The 22,548-nt window shown below is 43.1% G+C and overlaps 1 protein-coding gene across 8 annotated transcripts in view; it reads left to right on the top strand.

Annotated features, from left to right (window-relative positions):
- Nucleotides 1-22,548, top strand: part of LOC309527010 (uncharacterized protein) — an 81,897-nt gene that overhangs the window by 49,318 nt on the left and 10,031 nt on the right. For 6 of the 8 annotated variants that reach the window (XR_014217049.1, XM_082213433.1, XM_082213432.1 and 3 more), the window contains 10 exons: nucleotides 829-947; nucleotides 7,755-7,967; nucleotides 9,906-10,049; nucleotides 11,479-11,645; nucleotides 11,832-11,947; nucleotides 13,489-13,613; nucleotides 16,742-16,972; nucleotides 17,778-17,918; nucleotides 20,077-20,243; nucleotides 20,974-21,050. Coding sequence is in view for 7 of the 8 variants with exons in the window: in XM_082213433.1 (XP_082069559.1) it covers nucleotides 829-947; nucleotides 7,755-7,967; nucleotides 9,906-10,049; nucleotides 11,479-11,645; nucleotides 11,832-11,947; nucleotides 13,489-13,613; nucleotides 16,742-16,972; nucleotides 17,778-17,918; nucleotides 20,077-20,243; nucleotides 20,974-21,050 (1,500 nt within the window). In the remaining variant the exon portion in view is untranslated. The remainder of the gene's footprint in view (nucleotides 1-828; nucleotides 948-7,754; nucleotides 7,968-9,905; nucleotides 10,050-11,478; nucleotides 11,646-11,831; nucleotides 11,948-13,488; nucleotides 13,614-16,741; nucleotides 16,973-17,777; nucleotides 17,919-20,076; nucleotides 20,244-20,973; nucleotides 21,051-22,548) is intronic. The other 2 variants (XM_082213430.1, XM_082213434.1) reach the window with 2 other exon arrangements.

Below are 22,548 nucleotides of genomic sequence, written 5' to 3'. Positions count from 1 at the left end.
GTCAATTCAGCTTCTTCATTATTCTCTTCAAACTAAAAAATCTCAAATTAACCATGGTTTCCTATTTCATCTGACCCTATAAACTATGGTTTTCACCTTTAGCACAAGATAGTATATTAAACCAAATTCAAACTATGGTTTAGTATCTTGGTTTGGTTCAAAACCAGTCATTGCAGTTTCATGTTTTGACTTACAGGTTTGAATGTTTCCATTGTGAAGGAGTTGTGCACATGGGCAAAAGGCTTGTTCATACATGAAGTCAAAATATCACTGTCCAAACTGAATGGATAATTTATGGCAATTTCAGGGCAGTTTGCCATTCTCTAGCATAAGTGAGGATGAGACACTGAAAGAATGGGTTGTCTCTTCCTCCTGCCCAAGAAAGGCAGAGATCGCACAGCCTCAATCTTTATACTAGATATGGCTTCCACAAAATCCTTCTTTGTTCCTTCTGTGCCTTGCCCAGGAACAGGAGTCTCCTCTAGATTCTCTTTGCTTACTGGCTAGTCTTGCCTTGCCAACCTCTTTTAGATTCTAGCTTATACTGCACAGTTTTCTTTCCTCTTCTGACCATTACTTTTTCTTATTTCCATACAGTTAGTTGCCGAGGTATATACAAACAGAATGCTACTTCTCAGATTGAAACAGCCTTAAATCTTTATATGGTTTTTCAGGTTGCTAATTTTAGAATGCAATTAAAGTTTGTTGCCCAAAATTATTGTGTGGGTTTGAAAACTTCCCGTAATATTGTTGAAATAGAGCAAGCCTTAAGGAATGGTTTAATTAATCAGAACCTGTATGTTTTTTCTCCTTCTTAACTGCTGGCAGGGTGGTTAGGCAAAACAGAAGATATACACAATCTGTTTCTGATTGTGGAGTTGCTTTCAAGAGATATCTTTCTGTGATTGATTGTTCTCTTCACAGAAAATGGATTTGCAAGAGACAAGGTAAATTAAGAAGTTGTTTTTGCCTCTCAGAAACAGATGCACAACTTGACTCTGGCTATAAACTAATGTGTCCCCCCCCCCCCAAAGAGTTGTAAGTCATATAGTTGTGTTATTTCTTGTGGTTTGTCCCCATTGTCAATATTGCTATCAGTATCACTTCATCAAACAGATGACAGTGCTTCAAAAAGATGTGAAATCTGTTTGACCAGATCAGCACTGGACACGAAATGACAATATGTAATGAGTTATAACAACTCTATCATACCTCCTTAAGCTCTCTTAAAACCTATTGACTTTCTCTGGCCATGCAGCCCTCCTGATTTCAGTGAATTTGACTCACAAGTATGCATATTATTATTTATTTTATTTGTGACTTCTGTCCCACTTTTCTTCATTAAAATATACTCTTGACAGATCACACTCACCATTTTAATAAAAAAATACATTAAAACAATAAAAAGCTGCAGGCCAGATCCACACATTTAAAACACTCACATATCAATTTATGTTCAGTACCTTGGTAGTCGAACGGCTTGGCTCCTGAACAATCAGCTCCCAAACACCACAAACTCAGAAGTGAGTGTTCTAGTTTGCAAACGTTTTTCAGAAGCCAAACGTCCAACTCAGCTTCTGTGGCTTCCGATTGAGTGCAGAAAGTTCCTGCAGCCAATCAGAAGCCGCACCTTGTTTTTCAAACCATTTCGGGAGTCGAACAGACTCCCAGAATGGATTAAATTTGAGAACCAAGGTACCACTGTATATACTTATGATGGGATGATTAGCTGCTTGTGCGTAAAATCGTGCTCCCTCAGAGTTTGTGCGGCTCCACAAACCTCTGTGTGTGACAGAGCTCCTCAAACATGTCTGCTCTAGTCACTCGTAGAGTCTGACAGTGGCTGTCTGCGGAAGCGCTTCCGGCAAAGAAGCTCCTTAACGGAAACGCGTCTCCTGGACTCACGACGTGGCAGCTTCCGGCGAAGCATGGGTCTCCCTATGGTAGCTTCTGACACCTCCCCGCTGTTCTCGCTGGACGTGTCTCTCACCCCTCCCTCTTCCCTGCTAGTTCCTGCCTTGGCTGCTGCGTCTCTCTCAGCATTCATGAGATCCTCCTCCAGAGTACACTCTCTCCCCCTGCTGGTCCCTGCTTTAGCTGCTGACTCCCTCCCAGCCTCTGGGAGCCCTACCACCTCCCTTTCCTCTGATGTCAGTTCCCTGACATCCACCTCCCCTCCAGGGCCCCCTTCCCCCCCGCCCATACTCTCTCCTCTGGGCGGTGAGGAGATAAAACCCCGAAAAGAATCCTCTTCATCTTCAGACGTCTCGAACATTTCCCTCCATCGGTCTTCGTTCCGGCTCGCCGAATCCTCCTCCTCCTCGGAATCAGAGAACCCCTCCAACTCTTCTTCTTCGTCGGTGGTGGCAAAGTATTCCCTCCGGAACCTCGCCACTGGCTGAGGTTTACGAGGGAATCTCTGATGAAAAGTTTCTATTAAAACCTCGTCATCTACATCCTCTGCCATGACCCAGGTGTTTTCCGACTCCGGCTCCCCTTCCCACATTACCAAATACTCTACTTGATCTCCCTTCCACCTGGAATCGAGAATCTCCGCTACATGGTAGCTGTGTTCCTTTTCCTCCATTGCTGGTCCCCTATTGACCCTCCCTTCTCTGTCCCCTTTATACGGTGACAGCAACGACCTGTGGAAAACTGGGTGCAGCTTCATGTGGTTCGGTAACCGGAGTCTGAAAGCCACTGGGTTGACCTGCTGCGTGACTTCAAATGGGCCCAGCCTTTTGGGTCTTAACTTCTTACAACCCCCTTTGAATGGTAACCCTTGGGTAGACAGCCACACCTGGTCCCCCACCCTAATGCTTTCACCTTCCCTTCTGTTTTTGTCTGCCTGCCTCTTATATTCCTCCTTAGCCCTGTTTAAGTTGAGCTGGAGCTGGCGATGGATCGCTTCCATTTCTTCAACGAACTGTTCTGCAGCTGGAACGCTCCAGTTCTCCCCTTCCCCCCCTGGGAAGGCTCGGGGATGGCACCCGTGATTAGCCAAAAAGGGGCTCATCCCCGTGGACACGTTCTCTGCATTGTTGTAGGCAAATTCTGCCAACGCCAGCTTCTCCACCCAATCATTCTCTCTGTCATTCACATAACACCTCAAATATTGCTGGAGGACACCATTAGCTCTTTCCGCCTGCCCGTTGGTTTCTGGATGACGGGCAGTTGAGAAATTAACCTCTACATGCAGTAAGCTCATGAGCTTCCTCCAGAACCTGGAAGTAAATTGTTTCCCTCGGTCTGAAACCACCCTCAAGGGGGCGCCATGCAACCTAAACACATTTTCTACAAACAATTTAGCGGTTTCTTCTGCTGTGACCGCATGTGAGCAGGCTATAAAGTGGGCCATCTTGGTTAACAGGTCTACCACAACCATGATGGCTGTTTTCCCTCTAGACCTTGGCAGATCAGTCATGAAATCTATTGCCACTGTTTCCCATGGTCTTTCAGGTGTGGGTAGTGGTTCTAATAAACCTGCCGGTGCCCGCCTCTCCCCCTTGGCTCGTTGGCATTGGTCACACCCTCTCACATACTCCCGCACATCTTCCCTGACCTTGGGCCACCAGAATTCCCTGGTAACCAGCCACATGGTTTTGTGTTGCCCAAAATGCCCTGCTGTGGGGCTATCGTGCAGTTGCTTGAGTACCTTTTCCCTCAATTCCCCTTCAGGTATATATAACGCTCCCTTGTAGTACAACGCCCCGTTTCTCTCCTCAAAACCCCCGGGTTTGTCTCCCTCCCTCCTGAGACCCCTGAGTTTGTCCTGGGCGTATTCATCATGCACCGTTCCCTCTACCAGTTCCCTTTGCCCCACCAATGCCGCCCCACACACCCAGCGGTCCTCTGGAATGACATGGGTCTCTTCGGGTGCTCCCTCCCCCTCCAAATATTCAGGTTTGCGTGAGAGAGCGTCCGCCCTAACGTTCTCTGGGCCTGGCACGTAACAAATCTCAAAGTTAAATTTGGAGAACTCCTGGGCCCATCTCAACTGCCGTTGGTTGAGCACTCGCGCAGTTCTCCAATACTCTAGATTCTTATGGTCCGTGCACACTTGCACCTTATGTTGTGCACCAATTAGCAGGTGCCTCCATCTCCGGAAAGCCTCATGGATAGCAAGAAGTTCCCGGTCGTACACCGTGTAGTTCCTCTCGGATTTGTTCAGCTTTCGCGAAAAGAAGGCACACGGTCGCCACTCTGACTCCTCCTTCCCCGGCTGCAGAAGAAGAAGCACCGCCCCTATGGCTCTGTCAGATGCGTCTGTTTCGACCCTCAGCTTTTTTTGTAAATCCACATGCAGAAGTTGTCCTTCAGAGGCGAAGGCCCTTTTCAGTTCCTCAAACGCTCGCTCCGCCTCCGCCGTCCAAACAAACTTCTTTTTACTGCTGAGACAGTCCGTAATGGGCGCCGTCAGGTGGGCGAAGTTTCGGATGAACTTACGATAAAAGTTTCCAAACCCTAGGAACCTCTGCACATCCTTCTTGGTTTTGGGTGTTTTCCATTCCAGCACTGCTTGAACCTTGCCGGGATCCATGGCCAATCCCTTGTCTGACAGGCGGTACCCCAGGAATTCCACCTCCTTGGTATGAAACTGACACTTCTCCAGTTTCACCCACAGCCTGTTGGCTTGCAGCCTGCTCAACACTTCTCTGACGTCTCTCACATGTTGCTCCTCATTCTCCGAATACACCAACACATCATCTAGGAAGGCCACGCAATTCTTGTAGAGCAAAGGCCCCAGTACGTGGTTCATAAACGATTGAAAGCACGCGGAGCCTGCTTGTAATCCAAAAGGCATCACGAGATATTCAAATGCCCCCAAAGGGGTGAACATGGTGGTTTTCCATTCATCCCCTTTCCTTATACGTATCAGGTTGTACGCCCCCCTTAGATCCAGCTTTGTAAAAATCTTTCCCTTCCGCACCCTGGTCAAAATATCATCAATCCTGGGCATAGGGAAAGCCACCGGTTCTGTCACTGCATTTAACCGTCTGAAATCACATACAAGTCTCGGCTTGTCCGTGTGCTTTTTATCCACAAAAAACACTGGGCTACCCCCCGCTGCTTTGGACTCTCTGATGAAGCCTCTCTTCAGGTTCTTGTCAATGAACTCTCGCAACTCCTGCATTTCCCTGCCTGACATGGCATACAACTTGCCTACAGGAAGCTGTGCTCCCGGGAGTAAATTGATATGGCAATCAAAGGGCCTATGCGGGGGTAGTTGGTCAGCTTCCTTCTCGCTGAACACGTCGCTGAGATCTGCATACTGTGGTGGTACCTTCACCTTCTCCATTACTTCAGTCCCTGCTAGGGTGGCTTGGGCCCCTGCTGAACCCTTTTCCCCCTTGCAGTGTTCTAAGCAATGTGCTGAACCGAAGGAAACCACTCTTTGATGCCAGCCCACCAGCGGATCATGTAGCGCTAGCCAGCTCATTCCCAAAATAATGGGAGCGCCTCCCAAGGTGGCCACATTAAACGCTATCAGTTCTGTGTGCCTTGCCACCCTCATTATCATTGGGACGGTCTGCAAGCTGACTCCTCCTCCCAACAGCTCCCTGCCATCGATCGTGGTCACCTGCAGGGGGTTGCTTAAAGGGATCGTCTGTATCTGGTGTTCAGCAGCAAACTCCTTGCTCATAAAATTGCAGGAGCTGCCTGAGTCCAACAGCGCCTTTATTTTTAGGGGGTGTCCATTTTGCAGCTCTAGCGACACTTCAATCACTAGAGCAGGTCGAGGAGCTTCTGGCACGGGCACTTTCACTGCTCTTTGGCCTGGCTGCAGTGCCCCGACTGTGGCAACCAGGCGTTGGCTTTTACCTGCTCCGTTTCTCCCTGCTCTCCTCCCTCAACAGCTCCCACCATCCCTTGCCATTCCTTCCTCTGGGGGCAGACTCTGGCAAAGTGGCCTGGCTGTTGGCAGAGATAGCATTTCCGGGCGCCCTTTCCCTCCTTCTTAGCCCCCTCACTGGGCTTTGAAACTGCGCGCGCGCGCGCTGTTCCGATTTCCATCGGCTCTGCCGGCGGGAAAGCTGGCTCAGGAATGTCTGGAATGCGGAACTCCTTCCAACGTTCCCCTCTCCCTTCCCGCCTCTCCAAGGCTCTTGCCTCCTGGCGCGCTCCTATGGTCAGCACAGATTTGGTCAGCTGATCCATAGACACCGCCCTAGGGCTCCGGGACAGTTCGTCTTTCACAGCCGAAGAAAGACCTTCTTCAAATAGCATCTGAATGGGGGCCACCGATAAACCCCACCCCAATCTGTGAACCAGCATGGTAAATTCAGTCCAGTACTCACGGACAGATCGGCTTCCCTGCTTGCAAGCCATTAGCTGTCTGCGCACCACCCCTTCCTCAATATCGCTGGAAAACATGATATCCATTGCACGAAAGAACTTCATAGTGTCCTTTAGGATGTCATTGTGCGTTGCCATCAGGGGTCGAACCCAGTCCCGCGCCCCCTTCTCAAGATGCCCAATTACGAAAGCAACTCGCGATTCCTCATCAGGGAACTCATCAAACTGCACATTAAGGGCATATTGCATCTCTGTCCTAAAGGCATGGTAATCCTTGGGGTCCCCCCCAAACTTCTGCACCAATCCTGGTACCTTTCTGGGGAACTGAGTGGTTCTCCCCTTCTTGTCTGCATCCTGAGCCCTTCTCTCCTCAAGCCTCGCCGTCTGCAGCGCAAGTTGGACTTCCAACGCTCGGTACCTTTCTTCCAAGCTTGGATCAGCTCCAACCCCTGCTCCTCCGGTTCCGGCTGGGTCGCTCATGATGCTTTCTCCTGCACAGGCAGCGTACAGAGACTGTCAGACTGCTATGATGGGATGATTAGCTGCTTGTGCGTAAAATCGTGCTCCCTCAGAGTTTGTGCAGCTCCACAAACCTCTGTGTGTGACAGAGCTCCTCAAACATGTCTGCTCTAGTCACTCGTAGAGTCTGACAGTGGCTGTCTGCGGAAGCGCTTCCGGCAAAGAAGCTCCTTAACGGAAACGCGTCTCCTGGACTCACGACGTGGCAGCTTCCGGCGAAGCATGGGTCTCCCTATGGTAGCTTCTGACACCTCCCCGCTGTTCTCGCTGGACGTGTCTCTCACCCCTCCCTCTTCCCTGCTAGTTCCTGCCTTGGCTGCTGCGTCTCTCTCAGCATTCATGAGATCCTCCTCCAGAGTACACTCTCTCCCCCTGCTGGTCCCTGCTTTAGCTGCTGACTCCCTCCCAGCCTCTGGGAGCCCTACCACCTCCCTTTCCTCTGATGTCAGTTCCCTGACAATACTGATTCTTCTTCTTTACTTCTAGGTGGTCCCATTAAACACAGTCCAAAAGCAAAGAGTTTTCTAGATACCTTTCAGATACCGTACCTTTCACTGTAGTTCTTCAAGTGTCTAAGTACAATCCTTAAATTCAATATCAGTATTACTTGTGTGGCCATTTTGGCACTGCAATCATTTGTGTGTAAATGTGTACTACTTCTGAAAGCTCAGGTCCTTGACAAGACAAACATTTGTACCAATGAAAAGGGGAATCTTTTAGAAAAAAAATAATTTGGTGAAAAAGACATAACAATGCATTGTTATCTGTTAGTCTTTCTGTTGCAACAGTTGCTCTAGTTAGGGCCCTTAAATCAGAGTATATCTGTCCATTTGTGAACTGGCAGGTTGCACTTGCACATCACGAATCTGCACAATAATTAGGAGCAGTCATATTTTATACATTCCATTTAAGTTGACTGTTCCTTTTATTTTAAACAGATGTTGATCTCTTTACCGAATTCATTGGAAGAGCATTTTACCTTCCTGATGGAAAAGCTCCTAAGTATTCTACTTTAAATGAGGCTAAACAGGCCTGTTTAGTCTTGTCAGCGTGTATTGGAGTGGTAGAAGCAGGGAAAGATTTCATGATACACACTGGTCTAAGCATATACAATACCAGGGACAAAAGTGTGAAAACCTGGATTAAATCAGGTATGCAGTACAAGTATGTGCAGAATTATTTACTTTTATCTCTTTGCTGAAATTTATATAATTTAACTCAAATGCAACTGGTTTGTCTGTATTATTTTTATTAATAACAATTTTGGGATGGGTGCATGCCTATTAATTAGAAAGTGACACTGGGCCATCCTAAATGAGGCAGTGGTTTCTACATACTGAGGGGATGCTTCAGATATATGTAATATAGAAGTAAAAGAAGGCTTGTAGCTCTAAGGAGTTTACCATCTAAATACTCGCAGTGGGCAAAGACAACAAAGAGACAAAGAACAATGAATGTGGGCATAACAAATATAAAGGTAAAGGTACCCCTGCCCGTACGGGCCAGTCTTGACAGACTCTAGGGTTGTGCGCCCATCTCACTCAAGAGGCCGGGGGCCAGCGCTGTCCGGAGACACTTCCGGGTCACGTGGCCAGCGTGACATCGCTGCTCTGGCGAGCCAGAGCCGCACACGGAAACGCCGTTTACCTTCCCGCTAGTAAGCGGTCCCTATTTATCTACTTGCACCCGAGGATGCTTTTGAACTGCTAGGTTGGCAGGCGCTGGGACCGAACAACGGGAGCGCACCCCGCCGCGGGGATTCGAACCACCGACCTTTCGATCGGCAAGCCCTAGGCGCTGAGGCTTTTACCCACAGCGCCACCCGCGTCCCGGCATAACAAATATGTGCCATCAATTGCTACACTATTTTCTGGTAGATACTAAATTCTATGTCATATTCATGTTTGGATGATTCAATCATGCTTTTTAACATCTACATGAAGCCATTGGGAGAGATCATTAGAGGGTTTGGGCTGAGTGTTCACCAGGTTGCAGTTGATACCCAGCTCTACCTCTCATTTAAATCATAGCCAGCGAAGGTGTGTGAGTGTCCTGTGTGAGTGTCTGGAGGCAGTTGGAGGTTGGATGGCAGCTAACGTATTGAGGTTGAATCCTAACAAGACAGAAGGACTGTTTCTGGGATACAGGGGGCAAGCAGGTGTGGGGACTCCCTAGTTTTGAATAGAGTAACTGTGCTTCTGAAGAACTAGGTATGCAGCCTGGGAGTCATTTTGGACTCACAGTTGTCCATTGAGGCGCAGGTTAATTCTGTGTCCTGGGCAGCTCCATCTGGTATGCCAACTGAGACCGTACCTGCCTGCTCACTGTCTCACCAGAGTGGTACATGCCATGATTATCTTCCTCTTGGACTAGTGCAACACACTCTACGTGAGGTTACTTTTTAAGGTGACTCGGAAACTACAACTAATCCAGAGTGCAGAAGCTAGACTGGTGGCTGGGAGCGGCTGCTGGGACCATATAATACCAGTCCTGAAAGACCTACTTTGGCTCCCAGTACGTTTCTGAGCACAATTCAAAGTGTTGATGCTTACCTTTAAAGCCCTAAACGGCCTCGGCCCAGGATACCTGAAGGAGCGTCTCCACCCCCATCGTTCAGCCCAGACACTGAGATTCAGCTCCAAGGGCCTTCTGGCAGTTCCTTCACTGCAAGGTTACAGGGAACCATGCAGAGGGCCTTCTAGGTGGTGGCGTCTACCCTGTGGAGCACCCTCTCAGCAGATGTAAAGGAGATAAATAACTATACAACCTTTAGAAGACATCTGAAGGCAGCCCTGTATAGGGAAGTTTTTAATGTTTTATTATGTTTCTGTATATGCTGGAATCTGCCCAGAGTGGCTGTGGCAACCCAGTCAGATGGGCAGAGTAGAAATAATGACATTATTATTATTATTATTATTATTATTATTATTATTATTATTATACATCACGTCCCCTGTCCTAAAATTGGGTTTTGAATAAAATTGTCTTTTTGTAATCCATTTGTTATGCAGCTGTAGCCGGATTTATCCACAGATGTAGCCTACAAGTCCTGTATTTCACTGTAATATAACATTTTACATCTTTCATAGATTGTGTCGCTGGAAGATTTGGGGAGAACTGTGAACAAATATGCCGCAAGTGTGGTGATGATGTGCCATGCAACCCCTATACAGGGTTGTGTGGTGACAGCTTGTTTTGCAGCAAAAATGACCCTACTTTCGCTTGCAAAAAAGGTGATCTGGGAACCCCTTTCTCTGCTTCTTTTTAAAAATTTCTGCTCCCATAAATATGAGAATCCACATTATGACAAAAGTTGTAGGAATATCAAACAGTGGTCATGATCCTTTTCTGGTTTCAGCTGAAATTAAATTCCTTTAAGTATATAGAACCAATCCTATTTCTTTGAAAGGTGTGAAGTTGAAATGTCAAAATGCAAGGGGGATATAGCTAAGTGAAGTAATAACGCTGCTATTTGTTACTCACAAGGTTGGAAGGAAAGGTTAGCAGCCTTTTGAAGTCATGGATTAGCTCAGTACTTGAATTATATTAAAAAATCAGAGAACAGAGATAGTATTCAGACTTCACTCAAAGTATCAAGGATTTGATAAAGATTGTAGGATAAGATTATTAATTATGTTTTATGATAACAAGCTTAAAATTCAACAAATTATTTGGCAATAATCCAGTATCCTTCTTTCAAAGACAGTATGGAAAATAATAGCATTACGTTTTTCCAACAAATAAAACTGATCATGGGCAAAAAACCGTATCATTGGCAATTCCACAATTTAATTGTTTCTTACAAGAGGCCAATGCTTTATATTTGTACTCTGGAAGAAAGTCAGCTACTTCTTAATCAAATCAAAATGAGTGCCCTTTTTTTTAAATAATACCATGTGTTGTAGTGATACTTTGGAATTAATTGTAGGGAGTGAATGATGTAAATGAGCTTGCTTGATTTCCGTAATTTGTCAGTAAAGGGCAGTTTTTATTGTGTTGGGTAAAATGTCTAAAACAAGCCTCATGTCTTGTAATTTCTGACATTTAGCTCAAGAATAAAAGATCCACTTTTTCCTAGTTTATTTTGCTTACTAGTAAATCTTTGCATTTCCCAAAATAGTTGAGAAATGCCCATAATTGTGAAGAGTTAGTTTTTCAGATAATTTTATACAAATGAAGGTGCCTCATTATCAGATGTGATGCCCACTTTTGTTTTATTTTCCAAGCAGTCACTCCAGGATTAGAGGTTGCATGTTGTTCTTGTTCTTGTTATTATTATTCTTGTTATTTAAATTTATATAACACCCTTCATTCGTAGTTCTCAGGGTGGTCCACAACATAAAAATAGAGTGCATTTTGCTGTTTGATTGACATATTATTTCACTGCTAACAAGAAGGGTTCTGCTTTAGCACAGTGATGGAAGAGAAGAAGACAGCTGTATGCTCTGTGGTACCTGAAAAGTGCACACTGGTAGAACCTGATCTTGTGAGGTGGGCCTGGTAAATAAGGCTTGAAGCATGTTTCTTTGATCATAGCTCTGAGATTTCATATGTATCTTATACGTTTGGTCTACATAGGTAGTAAAACATAGTATTACATATAATATTTAGGCTAGCTTACCTGGAAACAATTCACCCTGTATGTGTGTGTTTACATTTCAGGGACCTTGATTGGCGGGAGATGTCCTGTTGAAGATGGCTGGGTGTACTGGCATGGCAGCTGTTATTACTTCCCCAAAGCAACAGAAAATACATGGTTCGATGCAAGAGATATGTGTAGACGATATACGGACGCAGACCTTCTCTGGATATCTAGTAGAAACGAGATGGTATAAGCCTGTGTTTTCACATTATATATATTTACTTGTATGACTTTGGATATGCCATGTGGCAGCTTCAGTGGGAAATGCCAGTTTGGGGGATGGTTTTAAGCTGATAAACAAGTTTTTGTAAAATGTCTGTCCCCCATTTCTACACCACTCTTTCATAGGTGTTCTACCTTTTAAATTATTTAGGATTCACTTCTTACTATATTGCCAAGAGGAGTCTATTGGATTGGTCTTCATGGTAGTCCATTTTGTACCCATTTGGAGTGGTCAAAGGCTAATGTTTTATACACAGATTTAAAATGGTAAGTTGAGTGAGGCCCACAGTTGCTGCTGCCAGCAAGAATAAGCACCCACTCTCTGAAATTTACAACAAAGTTGAATGTCCCAGGCTGCTCCCAGACTTTGGAACCCCTTCCCTCAGTGCCGGATTTACGTATAAACTAAACAAGCTATAGCTTAGGGCCCCACTCTTTTGGGGGCCCCCAAAAAAATTAAAGGGAAAAAAACTTGGATGTACGTTTCCAAAATATAAGATAAAAAACAAATAAAGTAAAACCTACATACAGCAACAGTGTTTTGTATTGTGTGGGCTCCTATTTGTTATGTGCAAATGGCTTTAGATACCTATTAGGTGCATAAATTACCATATAGCATATATTCAACACAAAAAAACCAGCGACAATTGGTTGTTGACAAAGGACAGCTGGACGTATAATGGCTACCTTCAGTAGCTTAGGGCCTCATCAAACCTAAATCCGGCCCTACCCTCCCTAGTTAAGCTATATTGGCTCCCTCCTTGTTGTCCTGCCAGCAGGTGAAGACTTCCTTGTTCCAACAGGCTTTGGGGCACTGACTGCTTTTAATGAGACGGCTGCTGCCATTCTGTTTTTATTTTAATAGTTGGTAATGTTTTAATAGATTTTATTTGTGTGTATAGTTTATAATTTTATCAATGTTTAATTTTTCAAATTATTGGTGATATTGGCAGTTCTTATTTTTATCTGTAAGTATCCTTGAGTCCCCTCAGGGGAAAAGGTTGCATATAAATAAATATATCATAATAGTTCTAAGGCTCATGATCAGCCCCATGCTCCGTCTGAAACTTAAAGTAGCTCTACTGGGGATACATTGTCCAGACCTATTTGCATAAAATCCTGGTAGACTCACATTGCTGAATGTTGTTTTTGTTGTGTGACACTAATATGCTGCTAGAAGCTGCCAAACTCAAAGACTCATTAGAGGAATTTGAAATGTGCCCCCCCCCATGTATTTACGAAGTGTTCAGAGCATGTGTTAATTCTGCTGCTTCCATCTGCTATGTGGTATTTTTGACACTCATTCCAGGAGACCACTAGCTGCACTACTGACTGCCCTCATTCACATGTCATGGTACAGGAAACTGGCTTACGGTGACCACACAAACATGCAGCTTGCAGCTGCTTTGCTTTTCTCTGGCCCTTTTCCTTCTGTACCATGAGCCCAAGTTTGGACAACACACTAAGCCAAATGTTTGGCTTTCTGTGTTGTGTAAACCAGGAGGCTATGGAACAGAAAGCAAAAGTTTGGGCAGTTTCACACATCATACAATGGGATGTTATGGCTAACTTTAGCCATACATAATTATGTATTTACCATGTGTATGTTTCATGCTTTTCCATATTTATGTGTGCATTATCTTTTCACATATTTATATGCAATATTTTGTTTTCTTAACAAGATACTTTGTGAAGTAGCCCTTAATAGAATGCAAATGGGCAATAGTAACTCATTGAATACTATTAAAGTTTGTAAATCTATTTTCAAAATAACAAAACTTTTTCTGTGTGTGTTTCTAAAAATTGAGGTTACGTAATAATTCGTGGACGTTCTTCTGGAATTGCTGTGTGCAGTTAAATGTTCCCGAAGGTTCAATGCCAGGAACTAGTTGTTACGGGAAAAAATCGTGGGTTTGCAAGAAAAGAGAAGAGGGTAATGTGAAATACTACTACTGATTTATGTAAAACATTAGAAGACATACAATAAGATAGTTAAATTTTAAAAAGACTTCCATGCCAATTTCAGTATGGCCACCCTAATACACAAATTGTTGAAATTTAATTAAAACCAATATTTTGTGCATCAAAAGTACAACTCTCTTTTTTTACCCAAATTGCTAGCCCAGTAAGTTAAGATCAGCTTTTCTTGTGGGATCTGAATTGCTTGCATAATCAGATTTTACTTAGCAATATGAAAATTCTGAAAGAGTTTGAAATATTTATATCACCATGCTTTTAAGAAGCTGATAATAATATAGAAATTGCAATATAATTGTGGGAGTTTGCATTAGCAACCAAGGGTAGCACAAATTTAAATTTAAGGCAAAGTTGACTAACTTTTTGCATTGCTTGCTTGCTTGCTTGCTTCTTTCCTTACTTGCTTCCTTGCATTTTTGTTTGTAAAAATATTTATATACTGTATTTCTATTCATACAAAATATTAAAGTGGTTTACAATCACAGTACATTAAACCTTACAGTTAAAACCATATAAAAAATTAAAAAACATTCTTCCGTTAACTATTGTGGAAAGATATATTCTTAGTTGCCTGCATAGGCTTGATGGAATAGAAGAGTTTTAAGCAAGCATTTAAAAGTTGAAACAGAAGGTGCCTGCCTACTTAATTAACTCTTTATAATCCCCATTTGTGGAGGGAGGTTTGGCTGGCACCTTCATTATACACTTTCAGGGGCCAAGGGGCCAGGTGAAAACATGCCTCTTCAACCGGGCCTTTGGCTGATTGACATCTGATGCCGTTTTAAATGTGTGTTTTTTTGTGGGGGAGTTATTGCTTTGTTGTTGTTTTCCCCTCCACTATGTATTTTGTGGTTTATATATTGTAACTATGTTGTGAACTGCCCTGAGAACTGAGGCTGAAGGGCGGTATACGAATTTAATAAATCACCATCATCAGTGCCTGCAGCAGTTTTTGGAAGGTGCTGGGCAAGCTGTCCACCTTGGCAAATGATCCAAGGAGGCAAGCCTCTTTTTTGGCAGTGCAGGAGATTAAATTGTCTGGCACACCTGCACCAATCCACCATTTCTCTGCATCTCAAGCCAGCATTCTCTTCAGGGCTTGGCTGGCCAGAGGAGCAACAGCACTGGAACAGTGAAGATGCACAGTGCACCTTCCTCCTTTCGCCCATCTGCCCAGGCAGACAGGCATGGGTCTGTTCCAAATTTCCCTGCTTTTTTCTCAGGGCTAGGCAGAGTATTGAAAGAGCAGCACACGAAGCAGCCATTGGTCACCGCCTGGGGGAGGTGAATGTCTTTGATTAGGTTTTCAGTGCAGCTAATCTGAGAAAAGATTGGGGGGGGGGAGTGACTAAGATCCATCTTCCAATTCCAGCTTTGTCAGAGGTTTATATCCTGGTTGCTCAGAAGGTCCTGAAGATTCTCAGAAATGTAGAGAGGAAGAGGCCTTGAGGTTCAGCAGTAGATCCACTTCCCCCTTTCCTTGCAGCTAGGGCAGCCAAAAAACAACATAGAAAAAGATGAGATTCTTCCAGCTCGTCTTTGGAGTTAGTGATAGCTCCTCCTCCTGCTATAGTTACCAAAAGTTTAAGAGGAAATGGGGATCTTAAAAACTGAAGGTGCTGTGCAATTATCAGTCATGCATCAAGAGGGGCTCTCCTCATTTTCTGCAGGAACAATGCAAAGAAGAAGTCTTAATCCTTTATATTCCAACTCTCTCTCTAAGTTGCAAATGAGAATTGGCAGGATCAAACACTCAACCAACTGTATGGTCTTAACAGTTTTTTTTAAAAAAATAAACTTTAAAGGTAATTATCCCCAAAACTCTGAACTATCTGTCTGAAATTTGGCAAGCTTGACTCGTTTTGTAGGGTCTACCATGTCTCCAAATATCCTGTACATGTGTTTCAATACAAGGATGGTATGGCCATTTTGGTTTCCCAGTGCAAATCAGTGGGATTTCCAAATATTTGTCTGCAGAATCCAGGGGTTGAGTCCGGATTGTCCCAGGTTGGGACCAGTCCAAATCACTGAATTGGGTCCTGGATGAGTGAGGACACGAACAGCCCTAGTTTCAAGTGTTATTTGGGTTTATTGTGTTTTCTGTTCTAGGTAAGTGGGACTTTTCCTACATTGCCTTCTGAATTAAAGGGGGGAAATAACCCTTGCCAGATTCCTGGTATAATTCATGGCACTTATATTTTTCCTTTTTGCTCTGTTCATTCATTCATTTATTTTACTGGTGTGCTGTCTTTCCACAAAAAAACCATGCTCAAAGTGGCACAACAAAGAAACAGGGATACATTTAAAACAAACTACAAAAACCATTTCATAATAACATAGCAAAATAATGACATAGTAAACATCTCATACGGGACACGGGTGGCGCTGTGGGTAAAACCTCAGCGCCTAGGACTTGCCGATCGCATGGTCGGCGGTTCGAATCCCCGCGGTGGGGTTCGCTCCCGTCGTTTGGTCCCAGCGCCTGCCAACCTAGCAGTTCGAAAGCACCCCCGGGTGCAAGTAGATAAATAGGGACCGCTTACCAGCGGGAAGGTAAACGGCGTTCCGTGTGCTGCGCTGGCTCGCCAGATGCAGCTTGTGACGCTGGCCACGTGACCCGGAAGTGTCTGCGGACAGCGCTGGCTCCCGGCCTATAGAGTGAGATGAGCCCACAACCCTAGAGTCTGGCAAGACTGGCCCGTACGGGCAGGGGTACCTTTACTTTAAACATCTCATAACAGCAAAAAACCACAAAACCCCACATTTCAATATTATAAATACAACAAGATTACATAAACAACATGTAGCATCCAATTTCAAAAGTATTAAGGGAGCTTCACATTTTCATTAGTGCTAAAAATGCCCCTTGCTTGATGTTGCTCATAGTTCCTTTCCTGCAGCAGTTTATAGGGCAGGTAAGGGATGGGATAGCTAGAAACACCCCTTCCTTTATGTTACTCACAGTCTCTCCAGCAGCTTCTTTTCATCTGTCTAGGCTTAATGTTTGATTGGCACAGAAGTCCTTCAAATGATGTACGTAAATTGCACGGCTATTTATCCAAACTAATTTTGTTTGTGTTCTAGAAAGTACGGATTTCATCGAGTTTGGTGGCTATTACCTCACTGGCATTGTCAACAACACTAAAGTAGTCACCCACATATCATTACATGATGCCTTTCTGCATTGTAGAGACAAAAGAAGTCTTTGCACTGGAGTTCAAAGGATAAGAGCTACGTACATAACACTGATTGCAAAGCGCCTTGTATTTGTCAGGGGATCATTTGCAAATCTCTATACTGCATATTTGAAAACTGGTATGTAACAGTATGCCACACTTGTGGAATCCTGTGACAGGGATTAATTAACCCATTATATAAATGAATCACTCTTTTTATATTCATACTATAGTGGCTAGCCCAATGACCTCTGGGAAGCTTCCAAGCCCAACTCCATTATTGGTATTTGGGGTACACTGCCTCCATATTTGGAGGTTCCCAATTAGCTATAATGATTAATGGCTAGTGATAGACCTATTGTTTTGAAATGATTACTGAGCACCCACTGAAGCTTCAAAAGATGCTTCAGTTTACATTTCTTCTAGACCAGGGATTCCCAAACTGTTGTCCATTGAATTGGTGGTGATGGCTCCACAAACTTATTCACATATTCTGTAGCATGTCTATACATTTGTGGTTGAAGGCAAGAGATAGGAAGCAGTCCAGGTTGCCCAGCCTAGCTAACCCGAAAGTCAGCCCTAACCAGGCTTTTAACAGATCCTGAAGTAGGCAGTTTCCAAGCTTTGTCTAAACCTAAATGACAGACAAACCCTATCTCAGCTCTCACAGGTACTCAAGCCCAGACTGTCAGCTTCTAACTTTTAACATCCTCCTCCTGATTGGATGACACTCCATCCACCCCTAATTGGTTTCTGGGTCACCAGGAGGCTGGTCTAAGGTTTGTGTCACACAGTTGTTTCGTAAGACTGTTCAGTTTTTTTTGCAGAGCAGCAAGGAGATGCTATTATGTAATTTTCACCATCCTGCTTTAAAAAAACAAAATAAAACATTATGGTCATTTTAATATGCCATTATAATTGATCTTTGAAATCTCTTTTGGCAGCTTGCACACCAGGCTATTATGGTCCTGATTGTAGTATAAACTGCACCTGTAATGGCACTAAGAACTGCAATCCATTAACTGGAGAATGTGCAGAAAACGAGCAGTGTAACGAAGACTTCATAGGAAAAGATTGTGAAGAAGGTACACAATTTGCAGTCCTGTTGGTTGGGTGGCCCTCCCCAGACTGATCTGGAGGGGAGAGAAAAAATGAGCTCATTGATCAAGGTAACAAAGCTTTTATGGAAGTAGCAGTGTAAAAGAATTAATCCGTTCTTATTCTTATCACCTAATAACAACAGTGTCCTGTGAAAAATTGTGAAAGGATGTGCTACTTCCCCTGTTCTACTCTTTATTGACAAGCAGAGTAAGAATGGTGAAAGGGGATGTTACTGAGGAAGAATTAATAAGTCAGAAATTGTAGGACTCGGGTTTGTCTGGCAAATGAGAAATTGCATGGGATTTCTATGACTAGGTATCCTCATGTCTTTGTGACCAGTAAAGATTTGTCCTACTTGTGACTCATGGTTGATCAGACCTTGAGTCTGGGTAGGATCATGCAGAAGGAGCCCCACAACATACCAAATAGTGAAATTCTAGTTATAAAGTTTTATTAAATCCAGTAAATAGTAGTAGATTAAAAACCTTATCCTAAACTGCACTCAAATTTAAAACTCACAAATGATCTAGTTGGCCAAACTAGGTGTAGTGAAGATTTTGATGCCAGAGTCCTGGTAAATGCACATTTCTGCTTCAGAGTTATCTGGTGTATTTTCCATATTGCTTTAAGCTCAAGGCTAGCTTCATACAGCAGTCAGCAGTTAGGGAGAGATAAGGAAGCAAGTTTTGTAATGTGCCTGCAAGAACTAACCAGAGCACGTCTGTGCATTTAGCACTTCTATTTCCTTTTTCATGGCCTTGTCAGCATTCTGCTTAGAAAACATGGGCTGTTTTTCCATCTTCATGCACACTAATGCCATCTTCTGTTCTCCCGTGGCTTTCTGGCCTGCTACCTATAGCAAGGATTGCCAAACTTTTTGGACCCAGTAGCACATTTGGAATTTTGAGAGAAAGTCATTAGCACCAGTCACAAAATGGCTGCCATAAGGTTGTGGCTTGACACAAAATTGGTATTGCTAATATTTCTACATAGCCAAGTTTGGTTGACCTGGGAGACCAGGGTTTAGATCCCCACTCACGAAGCTCATTGGGAGATATTGGGACAGTAACTGTCTTTCAACCTAACTTATCTCACAGGATTGTGTGAGAGAGAACTATGTGTGTTACCTTGGAGGATATAACAACAACAACAACAACAACAACAGAATAACGACACCCTTTTGTTTCATAACTTTTTTCTAGGAAGACTACGTATGTTCTTTTCTTTTTCTAATAAAAGCTCAGAATCTAGGACTTCTACCCAGGGTCTGGTGTCACCGTGAAGGCCTTTGTAGGTGCCTGCAGATGCCGGTCCGGCAACGTCTGACCTGATCATGCCTACCCATTCAAACACTATTTTGAGTATCATGCATGTTAATGAAGCATGCCATACAAGCATGTCAATCAGGTGCCAAAATGTGTCTCATGCACAAATGAATGACATTAATTGATTCCTACCTGCTTCTGTGGGATTTCAAATCATCCATCTAGCAAGAAGGGCTGATGCGATCTTTAGCAGATGAGTTCCTCAACATGAAGTTGGGACGCATGAAATGTATTGTTTTTTAGCAGTAGGTTTCCTTCTGCATATGGGTTATCAAGATACTGTTGCATTCATCAGGTGAAAGTTTTTATGATTTAACCAGATAGTGATTTATGCTGACTTGGGGTGCTTTCACACTAGGTGTGTAGTATGGAATTACCATGCCTCATTCAGTTTTTAAGGAGCATCCATATGATGAAGTCATCCCATATTTTTTATTGTGTTTCTTCCTTTTTTTTTTTCCTTTGGACCACAGGAAGTTTTGACTTTTTTTTTTGAGAAAAATGAAAGAGCCATGCAATCTCTGCAGGTATAGATGTCTGATGCCACCCTTCTCTCTTTTTAGCCGGGTGTGTTTTGGCATGGGCAGTGAAGGGCTCACTTTCCTGATACATCACCACTCAGCATTCATTTATTATAACATATGTACTGGACACTATTTTATGACCCCAATTTATTTCTGGCATCAAGTGGGTAGTGGATTGATTATCAGCCCTCTGCAAGCAGGCTTAATTGTTACAACACTTCTGACCTGGTGGTGTGGTGGGGGCAATGACTTGGAAATTATATTTGTTTAAAATGCTGCTGTTAATTTCTCAGGTGTGATTAATCTTAAGTGTCCAACAGATCCTGGATGGTGGTACTGGAAGGACAATTGTTATTATATAGAGACGGTGAAGCAATTCACTTGGGAAGGAGCAAAGGATTTCTGCAATGCTTATTATGAAACTGAACTTATACGACTGCCACTAAGAAAAGAGGAAAAGGTAACGTGCATAAACTCACACAGTTCTGGAATGGCATAAATAATGAGAAATAAGAGTTTATTTATTTATACCCTGCCTTTTTATACCGTCAACTGAAAAACAGTACCTTCTCCTATTGGATACAGAAGTTAAACTTAACATGCATTTGGAGAGCAAGAGAATTTTCTGCTACTATTTCAGGCCTGACATAGGAGTCTTTATTCTGCTCTAGAGTGGGTGTCTGCTGATGTTAAATATCATATAATGCAACCAATTTTCCTATATCAAACCTATGATATATGTTAAAATATGAAGATAGGGAAGACAATGTTAGGGAAAACATGTAGACTTGTTTAGTCCTGGAGCATAAAGTAAGTAAGTGGCTATATCATTATTTGCCATTGCTCTGTCTTGACATAATTGGCAGTGTTACATTATAAAATCCTACCCCCCCCCCTTTGCTGAATATTTTGAACATTCAAAAAGATCCTCACAATGTGTAGTAAGGAAAGGGACATATTGAAAAAATCTACATTGCATTGTTCATCTACTTGTTCAAGTTATATGTTCTTGCTTTAATTTTTGTACACCATTTAGAGATGCCATTTTATATATTAAGTGATATAGAAATGGTCTAAATAAATAATAGATAAATAGTTTCAAACAATTCTTTTTTCAGATAGGGCAGATTACAGAACTATGCTGTTGATGTTCAGTATGCCTATCAAATAAGTGTATTCTTAATCTGCAGGTCTGGCTGATGTCTATGATAAAGGATGCTATATGGACTGACTCAGCAGTGCCAAAACTCAAAGAAATGACTAACTCGTAAGAGAAACTACTGCTTTCATTAATGGTGTATTAGGCAGGTTTAGCTGTCTAGCTGATTATAAGAAATAAGCACCTGTTGGGATGTTCATCAGTCATCAGATTTTATTGGTCAACCAAATACATGTACAGGTTATAGCCAAGAACAAAACAAATAAAAACAGACAGGTCTTAAAAACATATTATAGCACATATTATCAAAACATTATAAAACACTTCACAAACTCAGGTGGGAAACTCAGGGCACGACAGGACTTCAGGGCTTTCCTGAGTTGAGAGGCTTTTAGCGCAAGCTTTACTGTGTTAAACATAACTAGTTTGTTTGAGCTAGACAGCAGGTATTTGATGTTATCGGTGCCTTCACTGCTTCCATATCCTGTCTGACCAATAGTTCCTGCAAATTCTCTTTAATAAACCTTCAGCTAGACTGCACATTAGATGTTAGGAGGGCTACTGGATAAAAACCAAATTTTTGAAGCAATATATTATTACAGCTTTCTTTCCAAGTAGCCTTAGAGGGCGATTGCATCTGCTCTGCCACACATAGCCTGACCAGCTCATTTACTGAATAATAGTCAGTAGAGCATGCGACTCTTAATCTCAGGGCTGTGGGTTTGAACTCCAAGTTGGGCAAAAGATTCCAGCATAGCAGGGGTTGGACTAGATGAACCTTGTGCTTCCTTCCAACTCTACAATTCTATGATTCTTATTTTAGATCAGAATGGAACATCCAGTGGTTTTGTTGCAGCAGCAACATTTGAAACAGACTGTGAAGGCAGGACAGCAGGCAATGTTTTGAAATTTCAGACATGCTACTGACAGTATTTAGCAGCCACCTGTAACAGCATTTAGTAAATTGTCTATTAATTATTAAATGATCAAGAAATATGCCATTGAATGGCAGGGGGCATTTTTGGATACAGTGTTGTCACAGATTTAGAGTCCTCAGCTCTAATGTAAAGATTTGCTATTCAAATTCAACATATAAATAGAAATTACAACATTTTAAATTTCATCATTTCAATTTTTTCTCTGATATTCATTTGTATAGCCTTGTTTTTAAACTTTATATTTTGCTATAATTACCTTGCCTATTATATACTATAATTTAATATATTATCTACTATTGAAGGAAGGTGAGGACAGGTGACCCCACCTAGGCCCGAAGTCACCCCCCCCCAAAGCAGGCTCAAAGCTTCTCAAAGCTTTTCAAAATAATTTCTCAGCTAAAGGCATTAGCTAAGCATCTGCTCATTTGCTCTGCAACAAAGGTAGCTGAATAGAACAATGCTTTGTCTCATTTTCTTGGCCAGTTGTCAATGCCAAAGCAGGACTGGGAACTGACTCTTATCTCATTCAGTTGCAACATCTTGAACATGCTGAGATGCAAGGCTTCTCTACCCCCTTTCCTGGGAAGGATGCCAAGAGTCCCAAGACAGCAGCTTTCTGTACATGCTCAGAGGAACTCATGGGAAGGACGCTGGAAGAGGAGGAGAAA

The sequence above is a fragment of the Podarcis vaucheri genome (genome assembly GCF_965113315.1).
Source record: "Podarcis vaucheri genome assembly, chromosome: 2".
NCBI classification, from domain to species: domain Eukaryota; kingdom Metazoa; phylum Chordata; class Lepidosauria; order Squamata; family Lacertidae; genus Podarcis; species Podarcis vaucheri.
This window is presented reverse-complemented; position numbering and strand designations above follow the sequence as displayed.